Source organism: Urocitellus parryii, chromosome 13 (genome assembly GCF_045843805.1).
Source record: "Urocitellus parryii isolate mUroPar1 chromosome 13, mUroPar1.hap1, whole genome shotgun sequence".
Lineage (NCBI taxonomy): Eukaryota > Metazoa > Chordata > Mammalia > Rodentia > Sciuridae > Urocitellus > Urocitellus parryii.
In genome coordinates, this window is record NC_135543.1 from 52,460,028 (window position 1) to 52,487,729 (window position 27,702).

The 27,702-nt window shown below is 39.9% G+C and overlaps 1 protein-coding gene across 10 annotated transcripts in view; it reads right to left on the reverse strand.

Moving 5' to 3' along the window:
• The window catches only part of Dlgap1 (DLG associated protein 1), a 358,523-nt gene that overhangs the window by 110,305 nt on the left and 220,516 nt on the right, over positions 1-27,702 (reverse strand). For 5 of the 10 annotated variants that reach the window (XM_026394510.2, XM_026394508.2, XM_026394511.2 and 2 more), the window contains one exon: positions 19,927-19,956. The exons of the other annotated variants lie outside the window; for them this stretch is intronic. In XM_026394510.2, coding sequence (XP_026250295.2) covers positions 19,927-19,956 — 30 coding nt within the window. The remainder of the gene's footprint in view (positions 1-19,926; positions 19,957-27,702) is intronic. 10 annotated transcript variants of the gene reach the window in all.

Consider the following 27,702-nt stretch of genomic DNA (forward strand, 5'->3'; position numbering starts at 1 on the left):
TCACTGTGGTTTTAACTTACTTAATTTGAATTACTAATGGGATAGGCACTTTTTTTTTTTTTTTAACAGTTTCTGGACATTTTGATTTCCTCTTCTGTGAAGGATCAAGTTTGAAGCAAATGTGGGACTTGTTTTTTTAAAAAATTTCATATTCCTTGTATTTTATTTCAGAAATCTTTTCTTAACCCTTTATCGTTTCTGGAAGCTTTATTGTTGGCTTTTTATATTTGAGTCTTAAACTCAACTGGAATTGATTAGGTGGGATAGAGTATAAGGTTGTGATGGTTCATTTTATGTGTCTACTTGACTGGGCCATGTGGCGCCCAGACATTTGGTCAAACATTCTGGGTGTGTCTTTGAGGATGTTTCTGAAGTGAGTAACAGTTGAATCAGTGGACTGAGTGAAGCCGACATGTGAGTGGGTTTCTTTCAACCAGTCGAACACATGAGTAGAATGAAAGGGCCAGGTCTGAGGGCACTCCTGAATGACGGGTGGAGGTGGGACATCCATTTCTCTGGTCTTGAGACTGAGCCTGAAACATTTCATCTTCTTGGGTCTTGAGCCTACAGGCCAGCCGACTCAAACTATGCCCTCTGCTCTCCTGTTTCTCAGGCTACGATTGCAGATTGGTACTACGTGTTATGGTTTGAGGATGTGATATGCTCCCCAAAGACCATACATATGCCAAAGGTTTGGTCCCCAGACTGTGGTGCTATGAGGAGGTGGGACCTAGATGAAGGAAGGAGGTCACTTCAGGAGCCCTTTGAAGGGGACATTCTGTCTGCCTTTTTCTCTCTCTTTGCTTCTCTTTCCTGGACATCCAGAGGAGAGCAGCTCTGCTCCACCATGTGGTCACTGCCATCATGTTCTGTCTTGTCAAAGGCCCAAAGCTACAAAGTCAAGCGACCACGCACTGACGCCTCTGAATTTGTGAGCCAAGATAAACCTTTCTTCCTTTCAGTCGATTTTCTCATGCATTTTGTTACAGTGATAGAAAGCTGATGAATTCACTACATATTGACCATCCTGAGTTGCTCACTTGCTGGCTGTAGATATTAAACTTCTCTGCCTACATAATTGTTCCAGCCAGTTATTTATAATAAATGAGTCTCTCTCTCTCTCTCTCTCTTCTTTCTTTTCTCTCTCCCTCTTTCTTTCTTTTCCCCTCTTTCTTTTTCTCTGTCTTCTATTATTTTGGTTCCTCTAGAGAACCCTAATACAAAGGCATAGTACAATTTTATTTTATTTTTTCTAAATAAATACCCCTTTGTGCCAGCACCATCTACTATAACATTGTCCCTTCCCCACTGATCTCAAACCTGCCTCTCAAGCTTCCGTATGTGCATGGGACTATTTTTGTGCTCTCTAGTCTGTTCTATTGGGCCACTGCCCTGTCCCTGTGTCCACACCACATGTCTCATTACTATAGGCTAATTATAAGTCTTGATGCTTGATGAGGAAAATAGTCTCCTCTTGCCCTTTTTTTAAAGAGTGTCTTGGCTACATATTGCACTTTGGAAATACTTAACAAGACTGTCAGGATTTTTTATTGAGATTGCATTGAATTTATAGATCAATTTGACGTTTTTACAATTTGTGATTTTGAGTTTTCATATCCATAAATAAGATATAGCTTTTCATTTATTTATTTCTTCTTTAATGTTTCTCGATAAAGTTCTAAAATTTTCTCCAGAGAAGTCTTCCGTATGCTTATTATATTTGGTTTTACATGCTTCATAATTTTTTTAACTTTTCTTACTTAATCTTGTATTTGTTGTTGGTAAATATAAGTTATAACTATTTTTTAAAAGAATAATTGCATACTAGAAACCTTTCTAAAATTTCAAACAAATTTTAATTTATCAATAGTTTACTTGGAACTTACATGTAGGCCATTATATTATCTCTGAAGAATGTCAACTTTATTCCCTTTTTTGGCAATTAAGACATATCTGAAAGTCTTTGGTGGCCTTCCCTTTAAGAGAGGAGGACCAAGGACCCTCTCCATCAATGTGGATAATGCTTAGGGACTTGTCTGTGATCAACAGGATGCTGGGAGGGGATTCTGGGTCAGGAAAGGCTTCTGCCTGGTTCTGCTGGGAGCCTGTTCTGAGAGAAGACAGTTACCATGTTTGCCGTCTACTGCTGGGGGCTGCAGGAAGCTCAGTGATAGAGTAAATATGCAGATGTGTGAGGCTCTAGGTTCAGTCTCATGGTGGGTGGGGTCTTGTGTTACGGTTTGGATGTAGTTTGCCACCAGAGGTTTATGTGTTAGAAGCTGCATCCCTAGCTTCCCAGTGTGCCTAGGTTAAGAGGTGGTGGAACCCTTAAAAGGTGGGGCCTGGTGATAAGTCCTCAGTTCATGGAGGATGCCGTTCTTAGAAGAGATTAAGATAGCTTTCATAGGACTTCTTTCTCATAAGAAGGAAGTTATAAAAGGATATTCCTGGTTACTCCCCAGGCTGTTTGGCTTCCTGTCTGGCAACATAATCTCTCCCTCTTGCATATGTTCCCACCAGTGTGATGCCATCTGTCTTGAGGTGATAGAGTTAGGGGGCCCTTGCCAGATTTGCCACTATCATATTTAGACTTTCAGCTTTTAAAACTGTGAGCTAAACAAACCTCTTTTCTCTCTAAGTTACCCAGCATCAGATATTTCATTACAGCAATGGAAAACTGACTAATACAACTACTCTGTGAGCCAACCACCAGAGAAGAAAATTACCTCGATATTGCCAAGCTGTAGAGTCCATATATAGGAGTTCTGGTCCATAGCTCCAACTGAACTCTCACTGAACCGCCAGCATCCTTTGGCAGCCATGTGAGGGGGCAATACCAGGGGGTGATCCTAAATATGTAGCTCAACTGAGTCTTCAGATGACTATAGCCCAAGGCAAAGTATGAATGTTTATGCATAAGACACCCCCCGGGAGATCTTCCTTGATAAACCTTTAGTTGACCCACAGGGTTGTGAGCAAAATAAAATAGTAGTTTCAGGGTGCTAAGATTTAAGGCAACTTATAATGCAGAAATAGAACACTTTCTAATCTTTACTGTTTGAAAGTGGGAGGAGGATGAAGATCAGAACTGACTTTGAGTGAACATTCAGTATGTACAAAAAATACACCTTTGCTGTTGTAGGTCACTGAGATTTTGGTTTTGTTATTATAGCATAACCTATTTATTCAGACTTATACACATGGTATATGTTTTCTCTTTTTTGGCTTTCAGCCTTTCTGTGTCCTTATGTAAGGTGAAGTTCTCAGAAAAACCATAGTGTTTTTAAAAATCTGGAATGATTTTTTTTCTTAATAGGAACATTTAGTCAATATATATTTAATGTAATATAGTGATATATCTGAATTTCTACCTACCATACTATTGTTTGTTTCTGATTTGACCCATTTGTTTAATTACTTTTAAAATATGTATTTCACTTAGGTATATCTCATTTTTCTAAAGCACAGGTATCCCTTTACAAGTTTAGAAATTATTTTTTTCATTCATTTTAGTGGTTAGTCTAGAAATGATAACCCACATGTTTAACTTTTAATATCTAGAGTTGATCAATGCCCCTAATCTCCTTTTAGAAAATATAAGGCATTTATAACACTATGTTTTCTCATGATTTATGGTGCAGTGATTATACTCTTATTTACTTATTTATTTTTCCTATGCTGGAAACTGAGTCTGGGGCCTCACATAGGTCAGGCAAATGCTTTACCATTGAGCCACACCTTGAGTCCTATTTTTAATTCTGCCTTTAAAAAAAAAAATCACCAAACTTCATTTTCATTCATTTACACTATTAATGCCTGTTCGTCCTTACCCATACATTCACCACGCTCATTGTTCTACGTTCTTCTTGCATATCTTGGTCCAATTTATTGCTATAACAAAATACCCGAAGTTGGGTGCTTCATAAAGACATTTATTTGGTTCACAATTCTGGTGGGCGAAGTGTCCAAACAGCATGGCACTAATTTTCTGGAGAGAGCCCCCTGACTATGTCACAACATGGCAGAGAAATGGAAAGAGAACTGGCTACGTGTACAAGGAGGAGATCAAATGACAAGACCTAATCACCATTGCTAGTCTCCTCTTTTTAAAGGTTCTGCCATCTCTCCTCACCACACTGCAGACCAAGCTTCCAGTATGAGACTTTGGGGGACACATTCAAACCACATCCCAAACCATCATGGATCTTTCACTGGGCTCACTTTTCTTCTACCTAAAATATAATAGTTTGTAATTTTCTTTAGTTGTGGCCTGCAGTCTTTGTATGTGTCCTTATTTTACCTTCATTGTGGAAGAACATTTTCATTAGATAAAAACCTTGTATGTTAGAGGTAATTTTCTTCTAGAACATTGAGGTTAGCTGGGTGTGGTGGTGTACACCTGTAATCCCAGCAGTTTGGGATATTGACGCAGGAGGATCGCGTGTTCAAAGCCAGCCTCAGCAAAAGTGAGGGGCTAAGCAACTCAGTGAGACCCTGTCTCTAAATAAAATACAAATTAGGGCTGAGGATTGTCTCAGTGGTCAAGTGCCTCTAAGTTCAATCCCTGGTGCCAAAAAAAAAAAAAAAAGAATATTGAGGTTACTCTCTTCTGACTTCTAATGCTGTCTATTTCTTGGTTCCCTGAGGTTAATTTGTCTTTTTCTCTCTGGTTCCTTTGATGATCACTAGGTTTTGTCCAGTCTTAATTCCTTCTCTATTCTTTCTTTGGGATTTGTTGAGCTTCCTGAATATGGATTGGTGTCTATCTTTTATCACTTCTGATGTATACTCTATTTCATTTTCTCTCTACTCTCTTTTGGGAACTCTGCTTTATCACAAAATATTTATTTATTTACTTACTTGTATTGGGGTTGGAACTAGGGTTTCACACATGCTAGGCCAGTGCTGTACCCCTGAGCTATATCTCTGACCATTTAAAATTTTGTTTAGAGACAAGGCTTCATTAAGTCATCTAGGCTGGCTTTTTTTTTTTTTTTTTTTTTTTTTTAAGAGAGAGTGAGAGAGGAGAGAGAGAGAGAGAATTTTTAATATTTATTTTTCAGTTCTCGGCGGACACAACATCTTTGTTGGTATGTGGTGCTGAGGAGGATCGAACCCGGGTCGCACGCATACCAGGCGAGCGCGCTACCCCTTGAGCCACATCCCCAGCCCTCTAGGCTGGCTTTGAACTTGTGATTTTTGTTTTGTTTTTGTACCAGGGATTGAACCCAGGGGCACTTTACCATTGAACCACATCCCTAGCCCTTTTTAGTTTTTATTCTGAGACAGGGTCTTGCTCAGTTGCTGAGGCTGGCCTGGAACTTGTAATCCTCCTGCCTCAGTTTTCGAAGTCACTGGAATCACAGGGGTGCCAATGTGCTCAGCTAAATTTCAATTTTCAAAAATTTCTAGACTGTTCGTTTCCTCCAAAATCTTCTAATCATTTTTAAAAGAGTTTCTCGTTCCTTGCACATCTTCTAAAGCTTCTGTTTTGTTTCTTAATATATAAGCACATTTGCCTTATTATTACTGCTGTACTGGGGATTGAATCCAGGCTCTTGCACATGCTAGGAAAGTGCTCTCTACCACTGAGCTACGCCTCCAGCCAGCAATTCTAACACTCTAACATTTTAATCCATGCTGGGTCTACTCACTTCTCATTCACAGTGCCTTCTTTCCTTGTATGTTTGGTCATTTTTTATGGTGAGCAGATCACTTTCCTTGGAGCCTTATTTTGGAAAGTTTTCTGTGGCCTACAAAACCACCCCTTTTCTGCAGGAGATCATCATCGGGGTGTGAGCCCTGGAACCACTCAGGTGGTTTGGGGGCTGCAGAAGGGAATGAAGGCCTTACAAGGTTAAAACCTCTTCTGAATGAATAATCTTCCACCTTGGTACAAGAAAGGTATTTTTGTTTTTGTTCCTGTTTTTTTTTTTTTTTTTTTTTTTCCAGTGGTGGGTAGGAAGTAGATTTATGTGTGAGTGGTTACCTTCTGCTGGTTAATCCTTACCTGGAAGTTATAACTTTTTTCAGGTGCCAGGTTTATGGGATGTGATTTTCCATTTAGGCATTCCCTTGGGTAAACTGTGGGCTTTAAAGTCTATCTGTTTCTTCCTACTGGGAGAGACCATCAGAACACAAAGTTATGATCAACCGAATCAGCAAATGCCCTCAGGGCAGAAGCACCTTCTTTGTTTTGGTTACTGCTTCCTAGTAACACCTTACTACACGGCATTAGGCATTAGACCTTTGATATTTTTAAGAAATGTGTGCATATACAGATGTTCCTCCACTTACAGTGGGGTTATGTGTTGTTAAACCCATCATAAATTGAAAATATCTGAAGTTGAAAGTGCACTGGACACGCCTAACTTACCCAACATCTCCAAGAGCAACACAGCTTATTGTAGAGGACCAGGTGTTTCCCCTCAGGGTCGACTTGCCCCAATCAGGGAGAATCAGGCTTCATCACTAGCCCAGGAAAAGATCCAAATTAAAAAGTCAAAGCACAGTTCCTGCAGAATGCCTATGGCTTTCACACCATGGGATAGTCAGAGGATCATTAAGAACTGTCCTGAGTTGTCTGTGTGTTCTCTCTTGTGGTGATGTTATTAGTTTTCAGTGGGATAGTTTGTCTATATCACGTAGCCTGCCATCTTATTAGAGGTGGAATTCTCTCAGAACATAGTTTTACATTTGGAAAACTAAACATCTACTTGTTTTTATATTATAATGACTGAAAGTAAAGCCCAACCAAATCTTTTTGGCTCCAGGTTGACTGTGAATGACTCCCAGTGTGATTGAGTGAAGGGGAGAAGGGATGGGGAGGAAAGGGGGGCTGCTTAGCATGTTTCCCTTAGGGGAGTTTATCACAATGTCAGAGTGGAAGGTGGTGATTTTTGCCAGGGGTGGTTATGTATATGTATGCATAGCATACCAAAAGGTGGTTTGGATTTTTAAAAAGTTGAGAAACACTATTCCATAACTGGATTTAATCCTGTTTTCTTAAAACTTATTGAAATTGGAATTCTACAAATCTTGATATTCTTTTAGCTTTTGGGTCATTGACTCCTTAGTTTATCTGCTGAAGTCTATAGACCCTCCTCTCCAGAAATAATTTTGATATATGCCACAAATGCAAATTCTGATTATAATTTCAGATGGTTTAAGAACATCTAGAGTCTAATTATGCATCCAGAGTAAGAACTTGTGTTCTGAAAATACTAAATGTTTCTTGAATTTTCATAAATAAACTGATGGTTAAATAAACTGTGGCCATCCAGAAAAACAAAATTTTATAGTCATTAAATGATGGAGATAACTATATACCCTAATAGAGACTAAAGATTAAATGCCAAATGAAAGGACATGTTATAGAATAGGTTAGAATGACATTGTATATCTATTATGCATAATTCTAATTGCATATATATGCAGAAAATAACTATCAGGATACACACAAGACATTTGGACAATGCTATTAGATGGGTATTATTGAGACCTTTTTTTTTTTTTTTTTTTGGTGGGGATTAAGGCCAGGGGTGCCCTACCACTGAGCTCTATCCCCCTCCCTTTGCATTTTGTATTTTGAGACAGGGTCTGGCTAAATTACTGAGGCTGGGGCTGGGGATGTGGCTCAAGCCGTAGCGCGCTCGCCTGGCATGCGTGCGGCCCGGGTTTGATCCTCAGCACCACATACCAACAAAGATGTTGTGTCCGCCGAGAACTAAAAAATAAATATTTAAAAAAAAAATTCTAAAAAAAAAAATAAATTACTGAGGCTGGCCTCCAACCTGTAGTCTTCCTGCCTCAGCTTCCTGAATTACTGGAATTAGTAGCATACACCTCCTCCTCAACCTCCCCCAACTTTTTTTTTTAAACCAAGTGATCTTTGGGCAACACCTTACTATAATTTGTATTTTTGTATGCATTTTTTAAAAAGTCATGTTGATTAAAGATTGATTTTTTTCTAATATATAATGTTTTATATTCTTTATAATTTACTCCAAATAAAAGACAGATACTATGTACTATCCGAATAAAATTCCTTTCTGTATTTTAAAACTTTAAGGTCTCTCTTTCTCTCTCAAGATTAAAAGATACTTTTGGACATTCCTTCTTGACCCATTATCTTTTTTTTTTTTAATCCAGGAGAGCCTAATTCAGTGGCCCATGCCTGTAATTCCAGCAACTTGGGAAGCTGAGGCAGGAGGATCATGAGTTTGAGGCCAGCCTCAGCAACTTAGGAAGGCCCTAAACAACTTAGTGAGACCCTGTCTCAAAATAAAAAAATAAATAAATGGGGGCTGGGGTTGTGGCTCAGTGGTTAAGTGCTTGCCTTGCATGAGTGAGGCACTGGGTTTAATCCTCAGCACCACATAAATAAACAAATAAATAAATAAGTAAATAAATGATATTGTGTCCATCTACAACTAAAAAAATAAATAAATAAATACATAAATACATAAATAAATGGGCTGTGGCTGTGGCTCAGTGGTTAAGCCCCTCTAGGTTCAATCCCTGGTACCAAAATAATATAAAATGAAATAAATACTGAAAATTGAACCACATGCTAGCTAAAAACTCGACTGCTAAACTACATCCCCAGCCCTAATTATGTTGTTTTTGCTTTACTTCTTCAAGTTTTAATTTTTTTTAATTGGGGGGGTGAATTTGGGGGGATGTCAGGGCCCTGTGTATGCTAAGTACACACTCTACGGCTTGAGCTACACTGCCTCAATTTTTTGTTTCTGTGGAATATCCTGACATTATATGAATAAAATCCAGACATATGTTAATTATGTTGAGAATGTTGCCTGAAGCCCTGCACGAGTTCTCTGATTCTGTGTCCTACTAAGTCCTACATTATGATTTTTATGCAAACTGTTTCATGGATTATTAACTTGAGTTATACTATTATAGCCAACTACATGATATGAGGTAATTGGAAAGATATTATGTTCTTGCCCAATGATTTTGGTCTCTGGGATATTGAGGGACTGTCCCTGACATGTATTTGTACAACTAGATTTATTTCAGGGTGAACAAAATAATTCTAATCTTTATCAAATATTAAATTTCCCACTTCCTGTTTCAATTTAATGACATCCTTTTTTAAAGCACTTGCAGTTTTCTAACCGTTATCTGACAGGAGGCACACTGGGGAATATACAAAAAGAGCCACTTCTGGTTTCCCTTACAGGGATATTGGAATATGTAATAATCACAGAAATCACTACAACCGAAAATAAGTAAAATGACCAAATATTCTAGCCTGCCGCCTACCACAGTGTTCCATTTGCAAACTGGTCCAGGGTCTGTCTGATTTTTGTCAGTGCACAGGAATCCCACCTTCCTGGCAGTCTTCAAAAGCTCCCCTCAAGCATGCAGCCTCCTCATCCTTTTAAGCAGGCAGCAGTGGGTGTGGCCTCCCATGTAGAGGGCAGATGATTGGCTGGGTCAACCTCCTGGGGCCCTCATCTCCATCCTGCAATGGCTTATTTGTTAACAATTCTCTTATGTGTAATCTGACTCTCTTTTGCAATATAACCCTTTTATATTGAGTTATAATCTTCAAATAGGAAGAAATCGGCAATATTCATTTTGTAAACCCATCTTCCTCGGCTTCATATCTATGTTTAAATGGTCATTTAATGAATTCAAACCCCTTCATCCTGCGAATTGGGCCTGGTCTTCACAGTCCTTTCTGAATAATCACTGGATTTTCTGCCTCTCATCCAAACACTTTCTGATTCTCTCCCTGCACTGCCTTCTGAGTTATATTTTGAATAGACAAACTTGATCATTTCATTCACTGGCTTAAAAATCTTCAATGGCCCCAGGTACGTTGGTGCACATCTGTAATCCCAGTGACTTGGGAGGCTGAGGCAGGAGGATCTCTTACCACATGAGTGGAGCCCAGAGGAGATCCCTGGGGTAAAGTCTTCCAGCATGTATTGGCTTCAGCAATTTAGTGAGGTCCTAAACAACTGAGTGAGACCTTATCTCCAAAACAACCACGACAAAAAACAAACAAACAAAAAAACTTCATTGATTTTGAGTAAAATTCTCGTAAAGGACAAAGTCCAAATTCCTTGTTGGGGTTTTTATTTTTTTATTTTTATTTTAATTTTTTTTAGAGAGAGAGAGAATTTTTAATATTTATTTTTTAGTTTTCAGCGGACACAACATCTTTGTTTGTATGTGGTGCTGAGGATTGAACCTGGGCCGCACGCATGCCAGGGGAGTGCGCTACCGCTTGAGCCACATCCCCAGCCCCTTGTTGGGGTTTTTATAACAGACGGGTGGATGCCCCAAACCTTACAGAGTATAGAACCTTCTAGTATCTCTCTTTTTCTATACACCCTGCAGTGTTGCTATGTAGTATCAGAGTTAATCTGTCCTTCCATGTTCTATGTCCCATGCATCCTTTGCATCATGACTGCTTTGGGGACATTAAGTAAAATAAAAGTTACTTGAACATAAGTCCTGTCATACCAGAACAGTGGATCTGCTTCCTGAGATGGACAAAATTTGATCATGTCCTGGGAGGCACAGATTAAGATGGTGCCAGGTTTCATTACACTACTCAGGATTGTTGTATAATTTATGAGATGTTTATTTCTGGAATTTTCCATTAAATATTTTTATATGTTGGTTATAGGTAACTGTAACTGCAGAAAGCAAAACCACAGATAAAGGGGGACTATGGTATTTTCTGTTTCCATGACCTGACACCCGCAGTGGATTCTGCCTATAGTTGTCAACCCCCAATTTTTTTTTGGCAGTGCCGGGGATTGAACCAAAGCCTCACTCATGCTAGAGGGGTGCTCTACTGCTGAGCTACAACCACAGCCCTGCCAGCCTCTCTATACTTGGCGAGTTTCTACTGATCCTCTAGCACTGCTCTCACCTCTCCTGGAAAGCCTCCCTGGGTTATTCACACTGTCCCTTATCCATACTGTCCTTGGGCTTTCTCAGTCTTCAGAAGCTGTCTCTCATACCTCACCCTAATTATAGATTTTTGTTTTCCCAAGAGATCAAATCAGAACATACTTCCAGAGTCGACACAGTGACTGGGTCTACACGAGTTATCTTGATTATATTTTCATATATCTTAAATTACTTTTATGTCTTATTAAGGTAACTGTCTTTTCCTAAGAACAAAAGGACAGTCACAAAGTGGGTCTCAAAATGTGTCTGATTATGTAATTGGCAGGTGAGATACTCTGTCCTTTTGATTACTATGTGAACTAAGCACTCTATATAGAGAGACAATTCACTATACCTATCAACATTGTCTCATTTTATTTAATTCTTTTAATCATCTGGAGTGCTAAGTAGCTTTTTTTTTTTTTTTTTTTTTTTGGTACAAGGGATTGAACATAAGGCCTTAACTACTGAGCCACATCCCTAGCCCTTTTTATTTTTTCATTTTGATACAGTGTCTTGTTAAGTTGTTTAGGGCCTCACTAAGTTGCTGAGGCTGGCCTTGAACTTGTGATCCTCTTGCCTCAGCTTCCTAAGCTGCTGGGATTACTGGCACGTGCCCACCATGCCTGGTTGAAGTACTAAATAGCTTTATTCCCATTTTGCAGATGAGGAAAGTGTGGTTCAGAAATTAACTCACTTCTTTTTTGGCGGGGGGTGGGGATTTAGGGAATTAAACCCAAGGGTGCTCTACCACTGAGCTGCATCCCTACCCCTTTTTATTTTGTGTTTTGATATAGTGTCTCACTAAGTTGTCCAGGCTGGCCTTGAATTTTTGATTCTCATGCCTCAGCCTCCCTAGTTACTGAGATCATAGGTGTGTACCACCACCTGGCTGAGAGTAACTCACAGGAGTTTCTGACTAGGAAGCCTGAAACTTAGAATGCGGTTTCCACTATTTTATACTTTCCTCCAATATACTGTGTTCCAAATTCAATTTTAGGAGTTGATTTTTGAGGAAGGCAGCCATTTATAAAATCAATCATGGCAGACAGAGGGATTCAAAGGAAGTAAAACTTGCTTCTATGTGTTACAGTTTCAAGAAACACCGTACTAAGTAGCAATGCCCCCAGTCATTTTCAGTCTTCACTTAAGTATATGTGTTGGTAAAAACTAGGAAATCTCTTAAAAACCTTATCTTAAAACATTTCACATTCATAAAAAGCTTTTAGAATGGCAGCTGATTTTGCATATCATTCACATATTATTATAAAAATGCTTTGGCTTCTTAGTGAAATCAAACAAAACCCACAATGTATATACAGCTGTCGCAATATTTAGACATGCAAGCATCTTAACTGAATACCAAATGTACACAAGAATCAACACAAAAATGGATTTTACAGTTAACTTTAACGGATGTGATAGTTTAAGAGAGTGTTGACTTCCAGGGTCATACCCCAAGCATTGGCATCAAGTGATTTCAGTGGTTGTCACAATTATGGCCAGTTCAAAAGTTAACAGGAAGGTCGGACTACACTTTTAGATCAAAAACGTAAAGACCATTTTCTGAGTTTGGGATTGAAATGCTAGACATGATATCACTATGAAGTTGGCTTCAAAGTCTGCTAATTAGACCATTTTTCTTAAAACTTGGTTTCTTCTTATGCAACCTAATAGAATTGGTTGTTCTTTTAGAGTAAAAGTTTTGTATACACTGAAAACCTCTGGTAAACTGAAAATAAAAACAAATATGCAGATAGCAAAATATGCACTCTGAAAATAAATCAATGAGTAAAAATGGAAGATTTCCTCTACAGTTTGGCTTTGGTTTATTTCCTGCTCCAGGGAGTATGGTAAAGGGCAGCTTGTGTTTTTAGGGTGGAAGCTGTTTTCTGGTTTATGCTAATTTGTTGCTAGTGCTGAAGGTTGCTTATTCAGCACCAATTTTATTAGTTTTAGGTGATACAAGTTCACAGATTTATGAAAAGATTCTCTCTGTTTAGCTGTAGTCATGTTCACTTCAGTTCTCCTTTTTCCATTTATTTATTTTTTCTTCCTGGTACTGGCAATTGAACCCAGCAGCACTCTACCACTGAGCTAAATACCCAGACCTTTTTATTTTTTATTTGGAGACAGAGTCTTGCTAATTTTTTGAGGCTATCCTTGAATTTTCAATACTCCTGCTTCAGCCTCTGAGCTGCTTGGATTATAGACATGTGCCACAGTGCCCAGCTGGTTTCCATATTCTTTTTTTTTTTTTTCTCATACCAGGGATTGAACCTGGGGGGTGCTTAACCACTGAGACAAATCCCCAACCCTGTTTTAAAATTTTATTGAGAGACAGGGTCTTGCTAAGTTTTTTAGGGTCTATCTAAATTGCTGAGGTTGGCTTTGAACTTGTGATCCTCCTGCCTCAGCCTCCTGAGTTGCGGGGATTACATTGTGTACCACCATGCCTGGCTTGTTTTCTGTATTTTTGTTGAGGGAAGTAGTGACAGATGTCATGCTCATGACCACTGTGGAAGTATGAACCACTTTTTAAATAAAACACTGTTAGTATCTGTGAGATCGTTTTTTAACTACTGCTTTGCTGCACTATCCTGAAAACCCTCCTCTCTCCCAATCTCCTGGACTGGAAGAGCAGGTAAGGTGACAAATTTCTTGGATCTGAATACTAAACTGGGCTAGTTGGTGCCTGGATTCTGGGGCAGCTGCTTTCCTCTACACAGAGATGCTGTGATTACCAAGGTGATCAGGAGTTGTATTCCACATGAGGAGCTACATGAGGATCCCTAAGTTCTCTCAAGGGAGAAAAGCTAGGGTTCAGGCTACCTAGTCTTGTCTATGGCTCTGCCCAAAGAGAAAAGTTTGATAGTGTGCTACAACATAATCCTAGTGGGACCAATCATTTGTTTGCTATATCTCTGGACACTGGAAAGAGGGAGCAGGGCCAGGAGAGCAGTGGAGAAAGGGACAGGTGGAGAAGAGCAAAAGGAGCTTAGTGTGCACCCACTGCACTCCACACACCATGTTCAGTCTTACAGCTGCTCTGAGAAACAGTGAGCTCCATTTCATGGGTGAGGATGCTGAAGCAAATAGCAGCTACTTGCCAGACTCATTCAGTCCATGGTTGGTTTTCTGTTGTCTGCAGGCCTCCTGCATGCTTTCTACTACAGGGTGCAGAGATCCAGGGAAGAATAGGAAAAGAGAAATTTTAAACAAAACGAACAGAACAAAACAAAAACCCAAACTGGGAGACAGCTGTGAAATGCTGCCAATGGCCATCCAATCTGCAGGGGGGACATCACCCAGAAAGACTACGGACCAGATGAACCTTGGCATTGTTCCACCATTTTTTCCAGTTTCTGGGCCACATGGCTCCATATTTGCCATTTCAGGAAGGTCCTAGTCTTAGGAAGCTACAGTGGACCCTCCTATCCTCAGGTTCCACATCTGTGGATTTAATGAATGGTGAATTGAAATGTGTGTGCGCGAGAGTGTGTGCATGTACTATAATTCGCGTGCACACACACTTCAATGTTTAGAAATGAATGTGCTGGGGATTGAACCCAGGGTGTGTAATCACTGAGCCACATGCCCCAGCTCTTTTTTATATTTTAATTAGAGATAGGGTCTCACTGAGTTGCTCAGGGCCTCAGTAAGTTGCTGAGGCTGGCTTTGAACTTGCAATCCTCCTGTCTCAGCCTCCTGAGCCACTGGGATTACAGGCATGCACCACCACACCTGGCTATATCACAGATCTGAGTATCCAGGAATTTTGCTATCTAATAGATACCAAATGGATACTGAGGGATGATCATATCTGACAAATTCTCAATTCTTCCAGGAATGTTATTACTTATTTAGTTTTATTTTTGTTATTTATTTTTGCAGCAGTGGGGGATGGAACCCAGGGCCTCATACATGCCAAGTAAGTGCTCTACCAAGTGAGCTACACCCCCAACCCCTGAAATTACTATTTAATAGGAAAATATTAGCAAAAGCCTAAGACAAGTTCTGTGAAAATACACTCGAGAAGAAAGCATTTATTTGTTTAGTGTTCCAGCTTTTAGGTTAACCTTATAAGCAGGAGGTCTGGGTTTCTTTGCAGAAACAAGTTTCTTGAGTCTTGTTTTCAGTTTCCACAATATTCCCTTTTATGTTCCTGACACTGCTGCCTTTCACTTGGGTGGAAGGGAGGAATTCCTTCCTGGGAGACAGCCCTACCCTATCTCTGTCAGCTCTCTGACTTGAAGGTCTGCAAAGATGTTTTGATTTTCAGTAGTAAAAACGTCAAAACTTCATTCTAAATTTACCACTAGAAGCAGGCCCATCAGCTATATGGATCTACCACAGTCTACCCTGACACACTGAGCAGATGGCTTTGCTTAAAAAAAAAAAAAAAAAGACATGATGACAAGAGCAAAATTTATCTATGGAAGGAACAACATCAGTATTTTTTGTCATAATGTTTTAAAAATGTTAACTTTATCTGGGGGATTTCTGGATATACTGCATGTCATGTTATGGAAAATAGATTTTTTTTTTTTTTTTTGGTACTCATTCCCAGCCCTTTTTATTTGAGACAGGGTCTGTGTTGCTAAGGGCCTCATTAAGTTGCTGAGTCTGGCTTTGAACTTGTGATCTCCTGCCTCAGCCTCTGGAGTTGCTGGGATTATAGGCATGCACTACCACAACCAATTATTTTGTTTATACTTGAGGAATCTTTTCCTTTGGTGTATCAGGGACCATGAGGCCACAGGAAACATGACTTTGGATATGACAATTGTCCAAAGTTCCCTGCTCTGATGGGATTGTGACTCAGGAGCCATTACTGATGAACCAAAAAGGTCACTTAAAAATTCTAAGCAGGGGTCTGGGGTGGTGGCTCGGTGGTAGAGGCTCAGTGGTAGAGCGCTTGCCTAGCATGTGTGAGGCACTGGGTTCGATTCTCAGCACCAAATATAAATAAAGTTCTATCAACAACTAAAAACATAAAATTAAATTTAAAAAAATTATCTAAACAGAATGGAATGACAAGTAGGAAAAAGGAAGAGAACTTCCACATGGCCACGGGAGGTTTTGTTTATAAAATCAACACTGTCCATTATGGACACATAGATAGGTTTTCCTGGCAGCTTTCATAAGCTTCTCTTTGACTGCCTGACTGAAGTCCCCTTCATCTCTATGCAAGGTGGAAGCGAAGGAGAAAACGGGCTTGGAGAGCTCATGTTATCATCCAACCCATTTCCTTAGGCTCATCTGTTCAGATTTTTTTTTCTTTTTCTTTTTTTTGGTATAGGGGATTGAACAGGGGCACTTAACCAGGGAGACACATTCCTAGCCCCTTTTATGTTTTATTTTGAGACAGGTCTTGTTAAATTGCTCAGGGCCTCACTAAGTTGCTGAGGCTGGCTTTAAACTCACATCCTCCTGCCACAACCTCCCCAGCCGCTGGAATGACAGGCGTGTGCCACCGGCCTGGCTTGTTCCTATTTTTAAAGAACTGAGGCTTTTCCTGTAGAATCAAACTTCATTTTTTCTTAGGGCTTTAAAAGAATTTGACGTCATTTTGGAGTCTGGGAGTCTCACCTACAAGGCATCAGCAGGGTGCCTTTGAGGGGAGCCTCATCACAGAACATACCCACTATCAGTAGCCACGGTTTATAGCAACCTCCCTCAGCCGCTTCCCATCTTGTCTGGCTCTGAGGCTGTTTCCCAGAATGCCCAGCGCTTCCCGGAAGTCTGAATGCTCCCTGCTGATTGGACAAAGAGCTCTCAGAGGCTGGACTTCCTCCCCTCCAAGAAATGGCTGCCTGTGGGAGGTGAGAGCAATTCTGACGCAGGCCTCAATTGAGTTTTCCACTTACCCTGATAAGTGTGGAAGTATGTGCAACCCCACCCACCCTGCCACCTTCTCTCAGCTCCAGTTTTAAGACAGAAAATCCCTTTTAAGAAGATTACTTTGAAGATTCTGTTCTAGAATTCTTCCCATGGATTTTTTTTTCCTCCACGTCATTGCTCCAACTATCTCCCCTTCCCCCCAAACGGCTTGGAACTAATCTAAAATTAGAGGTGAGAGTTAATCAGTATTAATGATAAGACTTTGCAGTTATTTTCTTCAAAATAATAAACATGATATAAAATATAAAACATTATTATAAAACAACTAATAGATAATAATTAATTAGTCATTAATTTCTTTCCTGTTCAAATATCTTCATTGCAAAATATTTGAACCCTGTTGTGTTTTTGTTGAAGTACAATTTTAAGCCTTTCAAATGACATCTCGCTTTTAACTTTACCTTGACTGTGATCAACGTGGCTTTTTCTTTAGGCTCAATGAAGGTGAAAGATGCGGAAGGAGGCACCCCTGCTTTAGAGAGAGGGAAGATACCAAACTACTTGACAAATTCTCCATAGGAAATACCAAGTGGAATCTTTGTTGACTTTTATGATTTCCAGAGGGTTTCTTTTTTTTTTTTTTTTTTAAGAAAAGAAAACCTACCTAAAACTTGAATGCTATTTTTACAGTTCTAGAGTAATCCAAAACAGTCATTTTTAAAGTAAAGAGGTTTCCTTTTTGGCAATGGCTGCCTTCCACAGATGTGCATGCTCCTTGACAAGATCAGAGAATCAGGAAGCTGCCTTCCACAGACATAGAGTACAGAATAGAGTAATATAGGAATTGAGTAAGTACAGTAATTAGCTGAGCAGTTAGCCTGAGGTTTGATTGCTCATCCAGAGATAGTGCTAGACACACATTCCACTGAGCATGCTCGCCAGAGTCTCACATTCTAGAAGCACTGAGAATGCATGCACTGAATACACACACCCCATCCCAAAACTGTGCCCCAAACCACCGCTGCACACATATATTCTACACAGTTATAACACAGCATGCTCCCAAGCCTTCAAGCTTTGACACCCTCAGCCAATAAGCTGCCAAAAAGATGCTTAAGCAGCAAGTTGCCCTGACCTCTACTAACCAGGGACTCTTTCTTTAAATCCTCAGGGACTCGGAAAAGGTCAAGAGGGAGGCAGCCAGAGGCTGTGGGGCATTTCTCTGGGAAGTCATATCACTCCCTGCTCTTATTTTTCCTTAATCTAATGTTCTCTTGGCTTTCTGACGTTTTATTTATTTATTTAGGTACCAGGGATTGAACCCAGGGGCGCTTAACCACTGAGCCACATCCCCAGCCCGCTCCCCTTTTTTTTTTATAGAGTCTCCTGTTTTTTTAAAAAAACATAATAATTGGTTTGTTTTTATGTTCTTTTGTTGCAAGTGGAATACTGTGCTTTATCCAAGCAGGCAAAGTAAAGCTATGACTTCAAAGCTGTTCCTTGATAAAACATTAAAACAGCCCAGGGTGGACCAACTGTTATCTGCAATTCTACAGATAATTAACAAATGCGGAGCTGAAGTTGCCACTGGGAGTTTGTGCGGGCAAGGTCAGTTCTTGCTCCAGCTAGATTTCCACGACTCTTCCAGTAGGCAGACAATAGGAAATTCAGTAAAATTCAGTAAAATTCCATTTTGATGTACAGAGAGAACTTGAATTTCTGCTTGGCCTAGCAGAAACAAGCTCTCTCTCTATCCTCATCTCTTTCTACCTTGAAACACCACTACCTGTACCTCCTTTTCCTTCTCCTTCTCCCCACCATTTTTTTTTTTTTTTTAATGGTGCAAGGGGTAGAACCAGAGCCTCTCACATGCTAAGTGTGGGCTGTGCCACTGAATGACATCCCCATCCCTCATAGTATTTTTTAGTCTAGAGCATCAGCACATTTTCTGCCATGAATGTAAAAATATTGCCTTTGCAACTTGATTTTGTAGACTATGATGGTACTCCACTTTGGATTTGTGGGTTCCATGAATACATTGCTGAGCTCTTCTCTCATCTTTCAACCTTCAAACTTCAGCACCCGGAATCCCTTGGCTTGAGTCTAGCCACTGGCTTCAGCACGTCAACCCCCTTGCAGGTTTTCCACTCCCCATTTCCATGGGCTGCCCGGCAATTCATCAAGGTATATCTCCCTTCAAGTTAGAAAACTCACCCGAAAGCCCCCACCTCTTCCAAGCAGCCTTCCCTGATTAAGCGAGGATGAAGACACCCTTAAAGCATGCGCAATACACTCCTGATAAACGAGAAAACACACACACACACACACACACACACAATACGCATATGCCAAAACAAACACAGAAACTCACAGAAAGAGGAAATTACACATTTTCTGCCTTTCTGATTGTAAAGTCCCTAGGAAGGTAAGGAGACCAATTGTATTTCAATAACCAATTAATTATTGCAGATAATGAGATATTTTTACCAGTTTGGGGGATTATTCAGCAAAATGCCCTGATGTGTGGTCAGTTTCCTGCTTTCTTGAAATCCCTCTTCCTCCTCAACTTCTCTAGTGCATCGGTAAAGGGAACTGCCACTCACCAACTAGACAACACTTGTCTTGTGGATCAACTGCCCAGAAAAAACAATCCTGAGATTAGCAAATGCCCTCACTATCTAATTTTCTTATTGTGAAGACTTAACAATGCTTGCACATATTTTCTGGAAAATACGTCTGTTACATGGGAATAAAGGGCCAAGGCTTTCCTAGACAAGGAAGGCCTGGCTGAAAGGGCCAGGGCAAAGCTTCCTGATGTAACTCTACATTCAGCCTCCAATAAGGCCACTGGAGAGCCAGGGTGTCCCTGAGGAGCACTGGATCAGAGGCTATCACACAAGGGAATACAAATAGACATGTATGCTTTCAAAATGCCACCACCCTCTTAGGGCAGTGTTAATGCCACTTGTGGAAGGCCAAGAGACTTGTGGCATAACATGACCAGAACGAGGAGAAACACAGATGGAATGGCGACAGTTGGCAATTCGAACATGGCGTCAAACACCACTGCCACGGAAGCTTGCTAGCTACAGGCCACGCTGTGCAACCTTGAAGCAAAACATTATCGATTTTGTGGTTGTAAAAACGTACCTTCAACTGCAGAACTCAGTTTTATGACACCTTGAATAAAAACAAAAAGCGGCAGTTATATAATGGACCCAAATTGTTTTTTCTCCACTCTTTGCATGATACACACATACATCAGAACTGGATTTTTCATTGGCTTTTTTTTTTTTTTTTTTTTTTTTTGGTACTGGGGATTGAACCCAGGGGTGCTTAACCACTGAGCTATATCCTCAGGCCCCACCTTTTTTTCCATGTTTTGAGACAGGAACTCATTAAGTTGCTTAGGACCTCACTAAGTTGTTGAGGCTGGATTTGAATTTGCGATCCTCCTGCCTCAGCCTCCCAAACCACAGCATGTGCTACCACACCTGGCTTGAGATCTTAGTTGAACAACTATCTACCTCACAAATTATTTTTTTTTTCTCCTTGGTTAGAACACATAGCTGTCTTCATTGTCCTACTAAAACCATTTGGGGGAATTTTTCATTGAATAAGGGATCTGGTATATTTGTGGATAAGACACAGGCCTTGATTATTTCTGTGTATTATTTCTGGGTTATGGATTTATAAAACTTCACACAGTAGGAAACCAGGGTCTGATACTTCCAATTTAACACTAGGTATAGAGATCGTCTGTGCACCTTGAGACAGAGTTTGTGTTGAAATATGTATCAGGTGATTAAAAACCACTGTGCAAGCAAGGCATGATGGCACACGCCAGTAATCCCAGTGGCTCTGGAGGCTGATGCAAGAGGATCGCAAGTTCAAAGCCAGCCTCAGCAAAAGTGAGGCATTTTTAAGCAACTCAGTGAGACCCTGTCTCCAAATAAAATACAAAATAGGATTGGGGATGTGGCTCTCTAGTTGAGTGTCCCTGAGTTCAATCCCCCCCCCCCCCCCCCCCCCCCCGTACCTAAGAAAAACAAAACAAAACAAAAAAAACCATGGTGCAATCTTGTAATTTCCTTCACTGGGGTGGTTGGGTTAGAAGCCATTTTTTTGGATGGAGGGGTTCAACTTTTGGCTCCCTGCAGATTAGATAGTGATCAGTCTACCTGAGCAAGTCAAGTTATTCATGAAGCAAGTAAATATTACCCTTGACTTGACCGTCATGTGCCTTGGAGAATCATGTGCCTTGTCAATGAATTTAAAGGCAAAAATACTAAGCTAAGGTGAATTACAGGTGGTGCAATAATTTTATTGAAAAAACACTTTTTGTAAGTCATAGCCATAAATAAATAATGTTCTTCAGTTTCTATGCCATAGCCATGATTCTTTAGGCTCAGTAGAAATGTCTGTAGTATCATTTTGTTGAAATTCTGGTTCTTTCCAGTTGGAGGAATTTCTAATTTAAATGGCAACAAAACATTTTAACACCACTAAACCAAATCAGTACCAGCAAGAATACACACTGACTTTGGCAGATTATGTTCATATAAAGGCAATTTTGCTATTCATTATGACTTCCTAAAAAAGCTGCTTTTAATTTATCTGCTAAACTTCATCTTTCTTGTAGAGCTGATGCTGCCTGGTTAATGTCTAACAAGGGCCTTCCCAGAGGAAAAAGTGTGCACCTCTGTGTACATATGTTGATTATAAGTTTTCCTAGAGCATATAATCCACAAATAATAGTAAGCCGTAAAATGTATTCTTTTTTTTTTTTTTTGGTACTGGGAAGGATCCAGGATCACTCAACCACTGAGCCACATCCTAATCTTATTTTGTATTACATACTTCTTTTTTTTTTTTTTTTTTTGTCTTGGTATCAAGGATATGAACCCAGGGGCTGGAGATGTGGCTCAGCGGTAGCGCGCTCGCCTGGCATGCGTGCGGCCCGGGTTCGATCCTCAGCACCACATACCAACAAAGATGTTGTGTCCGCTGAGAACTAAAAAAAAAAATAAAAAAGGATATGAACCCAGGGTGTGTAACTGCTGAGCCACATTTCTAAGCCACCCTCCTCCCTGCTTTTTATGTTTTATTTTGAGATAGGGTCTTGCTAAGTTGTAGGGTCTCACTAAGTTGCTGAGGCTGGCTTAGAATTTGTGATCCTCCTGCCTTGGTCTCCTGGGCCACCAGGATTACAGGTATGTGCCACCACACCTGGCTATTACATACATTTTTAATGTTAATTATATTACTTTTTTGGAGGGGGGTACTGGGTTTGAACACAGGGTGCTTTGCCTCTGAGCTACAATCCCCAGTCCTTTTCAAATTATTTTTATAATTTTGAGACACGGTATCTTTAAATTGCTGAGGCTGCCCTCAAACTTGCAATTCTCCTTCCTCAGTCTCCTAAATTGCTGGGATTACAAGTGTTCACCAGTTTGCCTGGCAATTTTCATTGCATATTTTATGCAATCTACTGTTATTCTGTTCTTCACCTATATATAAATTATTTTTTTCAATTAAAATCTCTATCAGCTTCAAGACTATGTAAATTTCCTCACCCTGAATATCCCTCCCTGAACGTGGAGCTGTCAAGAGAAATGCACCAGCCACAGAGCTGTGTAGCCCTTACACCACACAGGCACAGCAAATGTAAAGAATGTCAAGAGTAGGCTGGTCCTGGTACTGGAGGTAGTGGCGCATGCCTGTAATCCCAGCCAGTTGGGAACCTGAGGCAGAAAGATCACTAGTATGAGACCAGCCTCAGCAATGTAGTGAGGTCCAGTATCAAAAAAAAAAAAAAAAGAAAAAAAGGTAGTGAAGTGAAAGAAAAAGTAGTCAAGTCATTAGGAAGTAAAAAGTCCTACATTTTTACTTATCTTTCTCTGGTTTTGCTTGGCTTCGGAGCTGAGGAACTGAACGCAGTGCCTGAGCATGCAAAGTTCACATTCTACCATTGAGCTACATTCTTAGCCCTTATATTTTAAACAATATAATTCATTGTAAGAGTACACAATATAATTGTTAACAATGAGCTCAAGTTTGTATGAGCCAGTTTTAGGGCACCACTATCATAACTGATGTTTCTTCCCATTCAGGCCCAGGAAAAAAAATCTTGAACTTCAGAATACTGAAATGGGGTCATGAAAGGGGTCCTAATTAAATTGAAGAAGCCGAATGGGGGTAAATTTGGCACTTGCTATTATTTTGCAGTAATTCCAAAAGCTCCTAAAACTATCATATACAAAAAAAAAAAAAAATACTGTGTATACTCCACCCTTTAAGTAGAAGTCATTGATAATCAGACTAAAAGGATCTGACTTTTTTGGGGGTGAGGGTGGGGGTGGTTACTGAGTATTTAACACAGTGGCACTTTGCCACTGAGCTGCATCCCCAGCTCAGGGTCTCACTAAGTTTTAAGGCCTCACTAAGTTGTTGAGGCTGGCTTCAAACTTGTGATCCTCCTGCCTCATCCTTCCAAATCACTGGGATTAGAGGCATACACCACAATGCCTGTGATGGGATTTGAATTTTTTTTAGCAGGCAAAAGGCAAAATCAGATCTGAGTAACATACTTATTGAATAAATGATCCACTATCTTTTCAAACTGTTTAATCTTTATGTTTAGAACATTAATTTTCTTCTAGTCATATTCATTTTGTGTATAACCATGAAATAACCATATTCATGTTTTTTAAATTTAATTTTTAGTTACAAGTGGACACAATATCTTCATATTTATATTTATGTGGTGCTGAGGATTGAACCCAGTGCCTCATGCATTCTAGGCAAGCGCTCTACCTCTGAGCCACAACCCTGGCCCCCATATTGATATTTGTGTATAACTATTTATGTGTATTACCATGATTTTGTATATTAACCTTGACTCTCAAATGAAAACAATGTACTCTCATTGGTGTGTAGAAAAGGGCTCTAGGAGGGACATCTATGTGAATTCTTACAGGAGATGAGGGTAGTGGTGGAAGGAAGCCCAATAGTGCACTTATTGATTTAGGAGCACAAAGGTTAATTTAAAAAGCAAACAATAGTCTGATTCTAGAACTCTCATTGTAATCATTATTTTAATAAAAGCATTACTGATTCATTAACTTTATATGGACATTTCTTATTTTTTTAACCCAATTTAAATGCTTCTTTATAATAGGGTAGGCCTTTATGTTGCAAACTAATTTTGTTATAGTAAAAATCTAAAATTAGCTAAATCTAGTCATATAGCTAATGTTAACATTACATATAAACAATTATAGAATGACAGGAAAAGATAACTTTTCCCTTAAGTGTGAATATCTTGAAAATTTGGAATGTTTAAGAAGTGATTGGTGTTGATATTTAAAAGCTACACATGATACTGCTGATTTCTAGGACACAAAACAGACATTATCTGGTGAGTGGCTGATGTTGACATTGCCTGTAATTAAGGATAAGCCATAACATACATATATAATATAAATATATATATATATACACATACACAAAATGGTCCTACCAACCCCCTCACCGAAGTCTTCACATTGAGCTGAAGAAAAACAAGAAAAGATAAAGGAACTTAACTGTTCTTCCCTGAATTTGATATCTTCAATACGTTCAATAAGCTCCAACCTTGTCCCCAACACCAATTCAATAATGAAGACAAAGTTTTGAGAAAAAGGAAAAAGAAGTTTTATTGCTTTGCCAGCAAAGGAGAAACTCAGGGGACTCCTGACTCAGAGGCTGTGATTCTGCCCATCAAGCGGAACAAAGAGGTGATTTGAAGGCTGCATTTTAGGTGTGCCCCGATAGGAGGGGGGAGGGGAGTTGATATTCATTTGCTAATTTGGGAGTGAGAGATGAGGGAAAAACACATCCATTTAAAAAAAAGCCTCTGTAGCAGAGCAGCAAGGGTTGTATTTAAACCATGAAGTGGACTACTATTACAAATATGGCAAAATTCCTGACTTTGCAGACATTTGTGTACCTTTTGTTCATTATCTTCTTGAAAGTCAGAAGCAATCGCTAGCCAGGTGTGTTTTCTGCAAAGGTTCTGCATTTCCAAAACTATTATGACCTCTTTCCTAGTATTTTCCCCTAATATTTCCTTCCCTCCCTCCTTCCTTTCTTTCTCTGCTGCAGATTAAACCCAGGGCCTCTCACATACTAGGCAAATGTTTTACCACTGAATTTCAGTTGATCTAAAAGAATTCAAAAGAGAAAGGGTGAGGTTAAAATAATTCATGTTGAAATATGAATATCTAGGGCTAAGACCCTCTAATGACATCCCACTGTTGTTAAAATATTGAGCAAATTTCTTTCTTTTTGTTACCTGGGACTGAACCCTGGGGTATTCAACCACTGAGCCACATCCTCTGCCTTTTTTATTTTATTTATTTATTTTAATATTTATTTTTTAATTTTAGGGGGAGACAATATCTTTATTTTATTTTTATGTGGTACTGAGGATTGAACCCAGTGCCTCATGCATGCAAAGCAAGCACTCTTCCACTGAGCCACAACCCCAGCTCCCATTTTTATTTTTTATTTTAAGACAGTATCTTATTAAGTTGCTTAGGGTCTCACTAAATTGCTGAGGCTGGCTTTGAACTTATGATCCTCCTGCCCCAGCCTCCTGAGTTGCTGGGATTACAGGTGTGCACTGCCATGCCGGGCAATACAGAGCAAATTTCTAATCCTGGTCAAGGAGGCCCCACGTGACATGTTCCTACCTATTTCTGTACTAGTTTACTTAATCTCACATGATGCTTTAGCCATATGGTCTCCTCTCTGTGCTTTGCAATGTTAGATCCTTTCTGCTGCCAGCTATCCAGGGCTCCCTCCAGTTTTAAATATTCTCCCCAAATCTGTAGAATCTTTCTATAATCATCTCATTTTCTTCATTCAGACTTGAATTCAAATGCTACATCCTTAGAGAGTCCTTCCTGATTACTTTATTTAGAGCTGCCCCCAGAGATTACCCTCTGTCCTATCTCTTGGTCATTTAGTGGCAGTTACTTCTATTTGAAACTATTTTAAGGATAGTGATATAGCTGAGTTGGTAGATTGTTTGCCTCACATGCAAACAAGGCTCTGGGTTCAATAAAACAAACAAACTACTTCATCAATTCAGCTTTTGGTTCCTAGTTTACAACTGTCTTCCTCATTAGAATACAGGCAGAGTGAAAGTAGGGACCTGTTTTGTCTGCTACTGTAATTTCCTTTTTTTTTTTTTTTTTTAAAGAGAGAGTGAGAGAGGAGAGAGAGATAGAGAGAATTTTTAATATTTATTTTTTAGTTCTCGGCGGACACAACATCTTTGTTGGTATGTGGTGCTGAGGATCGAACCCGGGCCGCACGCATGCCAGGCGAGCGCGCTACCGCTTGAGCCACATCCCAGCCCATACTGTAATTTCCTTTTAATGAATGAAGAAGTGACCATTCCCATCAAATAAATTTCAAGTATGCTCTTGAAATTGTGGCCACTATTCTGCAGAGTGCTTGGATCTCACTGTAATGACTACTGTCTTTCTATTCAGAGGCTGGTATTATTATTATTATTATTATTATTATTATTATTATTATTATTATTATTATTATTATTATTATTTGGTACCAGGTATTGAATCCAGGGATGTTTAACCAGTGAGCCACATCCCCAGCCCTTTTTATTTTTTATTTAGAGACAGAGTCTCACTGAGTTGCTTAGGGTCTTGCTAACTTGTTGAGGCTGGCTTTGAATTTGTGATCCTCCTGCCTTAGCTTCCTGAGCTGCTGGGATTAGAGGTGTGTACCATCATGGCCAGCATTCAGAATGCTGGTCTTTATGGGGGTTAGTAAAGATCGATGTATGGAGATAACATATGTAAACTGCAATAGATATTTAAGTGTTTCAGAAATGCAATATATGCAAAGTCGCCAAGGATTTTTATCGGCTATTTGGAAGTGAGATTGTGTTCTAAATGAATATCAAGGAATATTAGCTAATCAATTTTATGTACAACTATTGATATAATCTGTATTTCTCTTGTTTCTACTGTCATAATCCTGGGCCAAATAATTATTTGAGGCTGGCTTAGAACTCATGATCCTCCTGTACCTCATCATACAGATAGAGAAAGAAGGTCTCACAAGGTGTGGTGGCACACACCTGTAATCCCAGTGGCTCGGGAGGCTGAGGCAGGAGGATCGTGAATTCAAAGCCAGCCTCAGCAAAAAGCAAGATGCTAAGCAACTCAGCGAGACCCTGTCTCTAAATAAAATACAAAAATAGGGCTGGGGATGTGGCTCAGTGGTTGAGTGCCTCTGAGTTCAATCCCTGGTGCCTTCTTCTCCTGCCCCCCCTCCCCCCCAAAAAAAAAAAAGAGAGACAGAAGGTCTCAAAAAGAACTATTCAATTTTAAAATATCCTTCTTCTCATTTCCCTACTGCAGTTGTAGTGACCTTTCAGTAAGGTCATGAATGTTCTCCACCCCTTAAAACTTTTATGTGACTTTTCATTGTTTTTCAGGCCTAAAGTGACCTGCAAAGCTCTTTAGGATGTCAACTAAAGCAGAATAAAAACAGCCATAAATTCCTCCACACTCTTCCCGTTGAGAGGTGGAAACTATGCCCCTCCCCTTGAAACAGCAGGCTTTGTGACTGCTCTGAGCATCAGAATACAGAGGGTGTGACACTCCCAGTTTTGTGCCCAGCCTTCCTGTAATGACAGTTCTTGTTTCCTGTCTTAGGGAGGTTAGAAGTCCTGTGATTCAGTGAGGCAGAGGCCATGTGCCGATGCTGCAGTGAACAGCGGCAGAGCCTCGGCTTTCAGTAAGGCAGAGAGCAGGAGCTGTGAGGCCATAGGAGATGATCAGTGGAGGCTGGGAGGCTGGGAGGCTGGGGAGGAAACTGTCATTGGAAGCTGGAGAAAAGGCAACCTTT